At 38.4% G+C, this 10,866-nt stretch overlaps 1 protein-coding gene across 1 annotated transcript; it reads left to right on the top strand.

The window, feature by feature from the left end:
- The first annotated feature begins 2,048 nt into the window (after positions 1–2,048).
- Positions 2,049–10,193, top strand: pold3 (polymerase (DNA-directed), delta 3, accessory subunit). Its single transcript, XM_046053052.1, has 12 exons — positions 2,049–2,198; positions 2,867–2,922; positions 3,409–3,508; positions 3,606–3,645; positions 3,733–3,865; positions 4,105–4,360; positions 4,445–4,517; positions 7,169–7,313; positions 7,608–7,711; positions 7,970–8,055; positions 8,180–8,261; positions 9,753–10,193. The coding sequence occupies exons 1-12, from the start codon at positions 2,142–2,144 to the stop codon at positions 9,956–9,958; spliced, it is 1,338 nt and encodes a 445-aa protein (XP_045909008.1). The 5' UTR covers positions 2,049–2,141; the 3' UTR covers positions 9,959–10,193.
- Positions 10,194–10,866: the final 673 nt, after the last annotated feature.

The following is a 10,866-nucleotide window of genomic DNA, read 5'->3' as shown; positions in this document are numbered from 1 at the left end:
ATTGAGCAATCAATGATATGATGTGGTTGAAAGGGCAGCAGTTGTTATTCTTCTCTGATATGATTGAGGTTGAAAAGGTCATTACATTTGCCAGGAATTAAACCTGGGCCTCATGTGTGGAGGGCGAGGATCTACTGAAACACCACTGCTGTATTATTACTATAATAATGGGTAGCATTAATGGGGCTCCCTGAGACACGTCATCATTTTTTATTTTCCACAACTGGGTTGATATATCGTGATGCCCATAATGAACCTGACTGGACTGCCCTTGACTCTGACCTTCACTGAGTCATTTGTTGGTCTTTTAGCTGTGTGATGTTGCTTTTTGTTGGTGCAACAGCGGATCAACTCTGGTATGTAAAAGAAATCATTCACACCATTGATATTTATGCCTCTGCCCATCATCGTATTCATGTTTATAAACTCCAGTGAGAAAGATTTATCCCAACAAGTGATGTATGAGCACTTTGAACCGGTCTGAATTCGAGTCATTATGAGCTTCCCCTGATACAGACAGATGATGACAAGCAGTGAAGCTGGGAGGAATTTGCCCTCATGCTGACCAGTGTTTTGTTTGTAAAACTTACAATTGATGGTGAGGTCACAGAAGATTTATCAACATTGTCCTTCCGGAATAGCTCTGTCACAGCAGCTCATTTAAATTCAACATTTATATTGACTGCTTTGTGATGCACTAATCACTGCCGCTGATCTCCTCCCTGCAGGCTGCAGAGGAGTCTCTTTCTTTCCATTTATAACTGCCTTCTGCTGGCTGCTGTAGCCCCGCTTATTTCCATTTCCTGGCGAGTTACCTATTTAAAACAAATTAAAAGCTGTGGTTTCTATCCATTAACCATTTTATGACTTTTCATCCTTGTGGCTAAACTTAAAGTGAGCATTTTTGTCTTAAAACAGCCCGTTTGGATTTGTATAGCATTGCCACAATTCAGAAAGCACAACCTGGTAGAAAGATTTCAAGGTGCACAAACTATTGATACTTTACAACGGTGATCTCTATTTTTTGTTCACCTGTGGTAAGCTATTAGCAAGATTTGTAGCCTAGTACCCACTTGCATTTCAGTGCATTTATGGAGAGAGAGAGAGAGAGAGAGAGAGAGAGAGAGAGAACACAGCACTAACTACAATGCTATTCTGTCTTAAAACAAATAAACAGCTGCTGCTTACCTGAGTTCATAAAAGACACAAAACTTAGGAAAACCCTGACAGCATACAGACTCCGTGAGCACAGCCTAGCCATCGAAAAAGGCTAGCACAGGCAGACCTGGCTGCCCGGAGAGGAGAGGCTGTGCTCTCCCTGCAGTCTGGGGGCCAGAGAGACAGAGCTGCACTTCTTAACCCAGTACACCAAATATACTGAAATTAGAAATTCAGTGAATTCAACTCAATCCTCCCTGAGTTTCAAAACTACACAAATGAAGAAAAACTACCACTCATTCTGGGAGAGAAGAAAGATTTGGCCATACTGGCAGCAAAATATGTCGCAGCCTGCCTCAACCTGAGGGACAGCCGGTGAAGACACCAACTTATTTAATTTCACTTCTGTTATGTTAACATTATCACTCTGCTTTTATGTGTGGATGTATGCGGCTTTGGCAATAATGTTGTCATAATGTCCATGCCAATAAGCTTTCTTGAATTGAATTAAGAGACACAGAGAGAGCATTGAGTGAATTCTCTAAAACTGTCAAGATACATATATAAGCCTTATCTGAAATGCATTGTGTCACTGTCAACAGCATTAGCATTCGTTTTTTCTCTGTAGGCTACTATCTTAATCTGCAATACAGTAAAAAGTGCAATAGTTCTTGGCAATAAGCAGGGGTAAAGCAGAAGGTCTGCCAAGACAGATATACTCAAGTCAAGTAACTTAATTTTAAACCTAAATACAGTACTTCAGCAAATTAGTAAAACGCTCCATCACCAGCCGTATTCTTTGAGTTTATTTTGAGTGTGTCGCCCGTGTAGACATGTAGAGGGCAGCCTGCAGCCTGCAGCCTCTCATCCCACCGGAAAGAAAAGGAGGCACACGTGACATTTAACAGGAAGTAAATAAAGTGCCTTCCCGCGCAGTCAAATCGGTTCAACAAGACGTACACATTCACGGAATATCTAATAAAATGGACGAGCTTTACTTGGATAACATCGACGAATTTGTCAACGACCACAACAAAATAGTAAGTGAAAATCCTGATTCGTGATATGTCCTCTTTTATGAATGTTATTCTTGGGGCGATTATGCCAATTTAACGTAACGCTACTGACGTTAGAACCGAGTTAGCCCTGACATAAGTAGCCGGTGAATTTCGTCCAAAAAAGACATGTTTATGGTTTGTTTTCTTTCAGGGCAATGTATATTTTGATCATGGTATGACCTATGACTATTTACAGTTTGTTTGGGGGCTTTTGGTTAATTCGGCGTATGAATGATCTAGAACAAAACACTTAAATTCATCAAAAACGTATATAATTTGTATAAATTGACTAGCTCCAGTTTGCTGGTAACGTTAACCGCCAACGGTTGTTTTTTGATTATCAAATGTCGAATAAGACTCAAAGATTGACATTTACTTAGCTAAACTACATGAGGCGTTGCATATTTATCTTTAGCGAGTTTAATGATGGAAACTAAAAGGCTAACGTTACAAAGTATGACAGGTTAGCTAGCTAGGTTCAAGCTATTACGTTACTGTAACTTCAGCTAAACGTTATAGATAAATTAACGTTCCAGTTGTAGACGATAAAGCTCAATACTTAAGCCTTTTTCTCCCAGATTCCCCACCCATGAAGCCAAGCAAAATCTGACTGCAAACACAAATGTTGTCGTCTGTTTTCTGTTGACCAGGTGACCTATAAATGGCTGAGTCTCACTCTCGGAGTCCATGTAAACACCGCCAAACAGTGAGTGTTTCTCCTCCGTTTCACGTAGTTGGCTTAAAACAATGCAGAAATGGGAAGAAGCCAAAGATTTTCAGAGCCAGGTGGTCCTGTTTATACTGACTGGAATCACAATCATGATGACTGTTTCCAAGGTCAGGAATGAGCCTTCAAGTTCAACACCAGTGTTTAATTTTGTCTTAACACAATGTAGCTGATATGGTAAATTATTGAAATTTTTATTAAGAGATGTTTATGTCAGTACATCAAAAATATTAAAGGACAATACCCAGTTCAGACAGATGTAGATCTGTCTGAGGCAAAACCAGATGCACCTTTTTTTTATGTGATCAAACAGTATTTGCTGACGTGTTGTAAGTGACTCATGACTTTATGCAGAGCTCAAGGATAAGTGTAGAGAAGTTTATGCAGTAGTCAGTATATCAATATCAATTCTTTGGGAACATAGTATGATGTCAGAGTTAATGAAATGGTCTGTCTTGTTTTCAGAATGCTTTACCATTACTTGGATCACAAAAGGCAGGAAGGTTCAGCTCAGCTCCATGCCACCTATCTCGTGTCGGGGAAGTTTGTGGACAATGGCCAAACGGTGAGAAACGCGGTCAATTAAACTGAGACCTGTTGTGGCATGGTCCGCGAGTTTCTGTACACGTATATTGTGTTACTCATGTTGTGCTTCTTTTCAGAGTCACAAGGTGTCCGTTGTCAAGGAGAACAAGTTGGAAGGTGTGTAAATTCTGTTTATCTGTTTTTAGCAATATATCTCTTGTAGAAGAGGCAGCCGTGTCTAACCTCAGGTGTTTTCTTTTGCAGATTTCAAATCCAAGATGAGCTTGGTAGTCAGTGTCCATGTCTACAGTGTCCAGAAAGCATCACTGAAAGACAGCGGCCCCCTGTACAGCGTTGACTATGATGCTGTGAAAGACAATTTGAAGAACTGCAGCAAGTATGTTGACCACATTTGTTTGTGCTTTTAAGTGGATAGTAAATAATGCCATTACACAGTTGAGGAAAAGCTACTTTATTTCAAATTACAGTTACCCTGCTGAGATTACTTTTTTTAGCTGGGGGTAGTGATAGCTACAGGGTGTTTAGAAGGAGGGGGGGAAAAATACATAAATTTTTATTATAGGACTCTCAGTCTTCAGGAGAGTGCTTAAATTGTTCCTTCTACTCCGTTTGCAGATACAGTGCGATCCGCTGTGCCAGCGCAGTGCCCATGTCTTCTCTGGAGCTGCAGAAAATAAGTGAAGTCCATTGTGCTCCTACACTAGAGCCTGAACACAAAAAGTCTGGGATGAATGGAGAGGCTAATTTGGCTTCAAAACCTTCCACCAAGCCGCAGAAAGGCATCATGGGAATGTTAGCAAATAAGACTGCTCCTAAGAACCAGGACAGTGGCAAAGACATTAAGTCGGAGCAGAAGGAGGACGTGCCTGTGGTATGGCTTTGTAGTGTGTGGTGTGATTAACTACAGTAGCAGAGTCATTTCTGTAGTTTTTTACCACTGTCTTTGATATTTTAGGTCAACGCCCCCAAAAGTAAACCAGCGGCAAAGGCCAATTCAGTGATGAACTTCTTTGGGAGTCAAGCAGCAAGTGAGTGTCACTAACAGTGATTTGCCACAAGTCTCTGTGCTTTTTGTTGTTTAGCTGTGTATTTTTCTATAAAACAGTGATCCCTTTGCGTGTATTAAGTGACAGGCTTTAATTTCTGCTGCCACAGAGTCCTTTTTGTTCTGATGACGAGACAAATCTGCTGCTTAACAGTACGGGTGGGAATCACCAGAGGCCCCACGATACGATATTATCACAACATTTATGTTGCGATTCGATTTTATTGCGATTTTAAATGTATTGATATATATTGCAATTTATTACCTTTTTCCAACTTCCAAGTAGGTCCCAAAAGTCAAACTTTGTCAGCATCTGTTTATCTAAAAAGATACATTTCTGTTTGTTCACATCACTTTTTCAGTCCTCTATATGGTCCTGTTAAGATTTCTAGTGGACTAAAAAAGCAATAGATTTTATTATTCTAGTACCAAAAAGTTAAAACTCCCATCTGCAATTTATATAATAAAATATCGGTACTTGGCGTCCGTGTATCGATACAGTATTGCTATTGCAAATATCACGATACTATGCTGTATCAAATATTTTTTTTATTTTTGTTTTATTTTTTTCCCCCCACCCCTACTTAACAATGAAATCGTAGTGCTAATTATTACGACGGTAGAATTACTCTAAGAAATAGTCGGTAACTATTACAGCTACTTTTAAAATGACATATCAGTTGGTGGATTCAATTAAAATCAAAATACTTAAATTTGTCCATTAAGGGGCAGTTAAAAGAACTGGCCAGTCTAACTAGCAACAATATCAGTCCTAGTGTAGGGTCTTGCACTTTTGCCATTTAGAGACATTAAATGTGCTTTTGTGGCGTTGGACACATGACTTTAAAACTAGGGCTGGCCCGAATGTCATTTTTATTTATTTATTTATTTATTTATTTTTTTTAAGCTTGGACGCTTGGATAGTAATTAAGAGCGAATAATTGAAGCTTTTATTATTCTCACTACCAAATCGTAGTTTTTCACTCTGTTTTTGTTTAACTTTCTTTTATAGCAAGGCTAGCAGACACAGGTACAGGACTAAGAAAGGGAGAAATATTTATTGCAGGTTAAAGGGATCCGATATTGAGCAGCAGAAGAGCGAGGCAGAGTGAAAATAGATGTGTGCCGAACCGGGTTGGTGGCTGCTGTGCAGAGCAGGGGGAACCGTAGCTGAGAGTCCAGAGTGAGAGAGTCTGATCCAAGCAGGTCCAGAGCAGAATCCGGAAATAGTTTCACCGGGCAGGAGTCCAGGCGGAGAGCGCACGGGATGAGCGTATTTTTGGTAGCGGAACTAAATCTAACATGTTATTATGCAAAATTCTCTTTTAACTTTATAATAGTGACTTGATTATAGCGACTAAATGTTTTTCTTCTACAATCGGCCTAATATAACTAGGCTTATTTAAATGCGTTCATTATGTTGTTGTTTGTTTTGTTTCCAGCCTACAGTTTACTGATCAATTTTAAAATAGGTTTTGATCTGTAATGAATTTAGTAATTGTAAAATTAATAAATGCCATAACTTCCACACTACTGCAGTCATCACGCACAGCTGAGGGCTTCATGTCGTTTTCCCTATGATGTTTACTGGAGTGTTACATTCACTGCTGTCGTCGGAGGTCAGGCGCACAAAAAAAAACCTCAATCTCATAATTGAAAATCGAATGTGTACCCAACGGTCGAATATTCGGGTCTAATTAAGCCCTAATTAAGACTTCAGATTCATGAGCCTTTTGTGTTTATTGTGTTTACCATCCTTCTCCGCCTTACTTCTTGTCACTCAATAAGCTATTTATCTTGAAACGGTCTCTAGTATGAAGCTGAGGTAGCGACACAGTTAAGGTGTCATTCAAAAAGTCAACGTGTAGATGCGTTTTTTGTTTACATGCCAGCTGTAGTTAGGCTAATATAAAGCAGTCCGTGTGTATATATTGATATAATAATGCGTTTTGGACTAAATATTTTACTGGATTGGGTTGTCTGGACCTTTGCCAACATAACAAGGCCATTTTAGAAAGGAAAAGGGACTGAAAAAAATCTTAAGTTAAATTTACTTAATTATAATTGTTTTTAATCTTTTACCTCAGATTTGTTAAGTGATCCCAGTGTTTCCCACAGAATGACAGTGTAACTGTGGCACAAGCTAAAAACAATGTGCTAACCTCAACAACCCAGCTGTATTCGTTAGCTTGGCTCTTCTTATTAGCTAGGCTCCTTACGTGCTTGCTAATAACTTTTTTTTTTTTTTAAGCTTGGTGTCCAACAGCGTTGTGTTGGACAGATTTGTGTAGTGGTGTTCATGAGGGGGGGAGAGAGAGAGGGACAAATTTTAGTCAGGGACAAAATTTCCAACTTGAGCAAATTTTCGCGGGTTCTAATCGCCTTCTCGCATTGTGTATGAACACTTGCAGCGAATGCACTCATGCGAGGAAAGCGTCGCAAGGATTAAATTTGCATTTATTCTGAAAGCACCATTAGTACTGGTACCTATATTTTCCACTTTTAAACTGTTTAATGCCCAGAAAATATTAAAAAAATATTACTGTGTTATTACTATTATCACTGGGGTTACATATATGCTGACTTTATTTAATCACTAACTTTTCCAACTAAACACTCCCTTTACTTCTTCAGAGAAACCAGACAAAACTGTGAAGGAGGAGGAAGCAGCTCAGTCATTAAAGCCAGCAGAGCAGCACCGTCAGAGTTCACAGCCTGAAGACAAAAAAGAAGCTGCTGCAGTGGAGCCGCCCAAAGACACTAATAAAGACTCCAGGAGGTGTGTGTGTGTGTGTGTGTTTGTGTGTGTGTGTGTGTGTGTGTGTGTGTGTTTCAGAATAACATTGGGAAAAGGTGTCAACTTTGAGTGTGAATTAATGAAAATAAATGATTGACTCATGCTGAAAATTTTCAATAAAAACAGACGATGTCTGCCTTTTACATTTCTTGGCTACAAAAGTCTTGAATTTAATGAGCGGTTCATGAAAGTGATGATGGATTCACCAAAGTCAAATATGGCTATAAATTCAATAAAATTTCAATATTCAAATAAATTAAATTTCTCTTATTGAAGCAAAAGCAAGCGAATAGAGGATTCTGACAGCGAGGAGGAGAAAATGGAGAAGAAAAAGCGCCGAAGGATTAGGAAGCCTGAACCAGACAGCAGCGATGACGATGGTGAGCTTTGTTCTGTGATTATTCAAACAAGTATTTTCAATTTCAGTAAAAAAAAGAAATAGCCGTGAGAATGCATGAAAAAATATTTTGATAGTTGACTGAAATAATAAATATATCTTTATTAGTTCACATTTCATGTAGTTGTACTGTCTTTCATCAGAATATAGAGTTGGCTATAGTTCAGAGAAATACGTCTGAGTTAATTTATATTGTAAAAGCAAAAAAATATAAAAGACTAATATTTGATGACCTCTTCAGTCATTCCAGATTCTCCACAGCAAATGGAAACAAGAGAGCCATCACCAAGTCCTAAGAAGGAGATCAAGTCTGTTTCACATTCACATGTAAGTGTTATTAAGATATCGTAGCGCTGATGTAAGAACTAAAAGTGTGGAAAATATAAAATGTATTTATTCCATTAATAGTCATTGATGAAATGCTCTTTATGTGTGTGATTTCATTCTACAGCTGGGGCACTCTGAAACGAAGACGAGGAAGAGGAGACGAGTCCTGAAATCCCGTAACTTCTTAGATGAGGAAGGATGCATGGGTATGAAAAGCAGACAGATGATTTACTACGTGTCCTCTGGCTAGATTTCATTATTTATAAACTTATTGTTAAATTTATACTACATGTAATCAGTGGTGGGGTCGTTACTCAAAAAAATGGTAATGGATTACACATTACTAGTTACTTTTTTTTTAAAGTAATGCCTTACTTTACTAGATTACTCACTGCTGAAAGTAACTAGTTACTCTACTAGTTACATTACTTTTGGATTACTGCGAAACATCACCTGCGATGCACAATAACTGCAAATAACATGTTACTCCTCATATATGCCCAGATAAACACTAATGCTTATTTTAATGAGAACATCCACATGATCTCTCTTAGCTGACAACAAAGTTGTGAACATCAGCCCAACATTTGTCAAGAGAAGAACAAGGCTACAGTACAGTATTATAATGCTTAAAACATTAATAGGCATTTCATTGGAAACTTTTATTTTTTAAATAATGTATTTCATTACAATACAACATAAATAAATAGGTTGTCCTTCCAACCATGTAATTTTTTTCTATCAATAAAAAAATAAGACGCTGGCCCTCATCACAATATCAGACTTCAAAGGAAAATCTTATGTAATGTAATTTGAACTGTGCATTTAACAGGCCAAACCCTCACAACAAACTTACTGTAGCTCACTTGCTGAACTATGGCTTTAAAGTAGATTTTTCCCTCTTACTGGACATGCTTATGAAAGAAGTGGCCTGATCAGCAGGAGCGAATCGTTTGTCAGACAACCTGTTCCTCCTTGGAGACAGCACAGCCCAGGCCTGAGAGCCTCGCCACAAGCGTGCTAGAGAATACTAGTACTTATACCCTTCGAAAGACGTTTTTAGAAGCTCTGCCATTTCTGCTTCCTCATGAACTGGCGCTAAAGTCAAAAGTGAGGTCGGAAAAGTGTTACGCAAACACACACGAAAAAATATGTTTGATTAATTTTTCTCTCCTCCCGTTATGCTGATAGTTAAAGAACCAGTACGTAAGTAACGCGACGATTTTGTTATTAGTAACTGTAATGTGACTACTGAAGTTATCAACAGTAATGCGTTGCATTACTGCGCTACAGACAAAAGTAATCTAATTGCAGTAACACATTACTTTGTAATGCGTTACCCCCAACACTGCATCTAATTCATTTTCCACAAAAACACAACTTCTATCTTTCATAACTTACACAGAGAGAGAGAGAGAGAGATCCAATAATTGGGTATATATAACTTTTTATAAATGTTTAAAAGTTTTTGTTGACATTGAATAAGAGGAGTGTTTGTTTAATTTCACTAACAATTGTCATTAGCGATTACTTGATTATCAACTATGTAAATTGAGTAAATATCAAGTGCTTGCTTTATTGCATTGTATTTAAGTGTCCTTCTCATGCATGCATAGAAATGGGATTTGACCAAACACTTTTAAGACCTTTTTCACTCTGCTTTATCATCTCCCCCTCCCCCCATCTCCCACCCTCAGTGACAGAGAAAGTCTACGAGAGTGAATCGTACTCTGAAACAGAAGATGATTTTCAGGCCACCAAACAAGCCCAAAAAGATCCCATCCCCGCAAAACTACCAGCAAGTCACAAAGAAGACCAGAAGAGAAGTCAGAAGAAAACATCTGCAAACGCAAATAAAGGAAATAAACAAGCTTCCATTATGGGATTTTTCCAAAAGAAATAATGGAGAACAACGTTAGACACTTTCATTGGCACTGAGGAACAACACGCACTGCTTGCGCACGTTCTGTAATGATCTTTTGGTAAAACTGACTAAAACTGAGGAATGCAACTCACTTCTCAAATGGACTTGAAGTACATGGACGCGTCCACTTCAGGATGACAAACGTTTTACTTTTCACCTTTAACATTGGCAGCTGTAGATACATGTCGTACTCAATAAATATTAAAAACTGAAATTAAACGTGTGTTTTCCCTCACAGTAGATGGATGCATGAGTTGAAAATGATGCATATAAGAGGTTGACAGGTTTCTGCTGCACAGAATCTAATTCACTGTTACAAAGGTGACGGTGGTCTTTGGTGTAGCACAAAATTGGCATCACAGGTAGAGATGCTGTTAACTTTTTTGTTTTTCATTTGCATACAACAGGTGCATCAAAATGGCATTTAAAATTTTTATTGTGATTGAATCATTTGTAAAAATAACATTTGCAGTCCTGGACACTGCCACTTCCTGCCTACCACTTATCTGCTCTGAATCAATTTGTCTGAAGCCTAAAATGTGGAATATTAAAGTGAGTACTTTGAAGTGCTTTAATGAGAATTTACCACCCTAGGCCAGTGTATCATCCAAAACTTGTATGAGCGCAGCATGTTAATAGATCATTTAAAAATGATCTAATTTTTGAAATTGATTATTTAATCAATAATTTGAGCTTCTTATCACTGATATTTCAGCTACACTACATTGATTACCAGAAGCTTATGACAGCTGAAAGGTCTAGTTAATGTGGCTTCACAAGTCATGTTAAGCTGTCACTGCAGACTCCCTCAGTTTAACAGTTCCCGCCTCTTTTTGGGGAGGAGATAGATCAGGAGATATAGCGGGTTGGCCGTTAATCGGAAGGTC

The sequence above is a fragment of the Micropterus dolomieu genome, linkage group LG06 (assembly GCF_021292245.1).
Source record: "Micropterus dolomieu isolate WLL.071019.BEF.003 ecotype Adirondacks linkage group LG06, ASM2129224v1, whole genome shotgun sequence".
NCBI classification, from domain to species: Eukaryota; Metazoa; Chordata; class Actinopteri; order Centrarchiformes; family Centrarchidae; genus Micropterus; species Micropterus dolomieu.
This window is presented reverse-complemented; position numbering and strand designations above follow the sequence as displayed.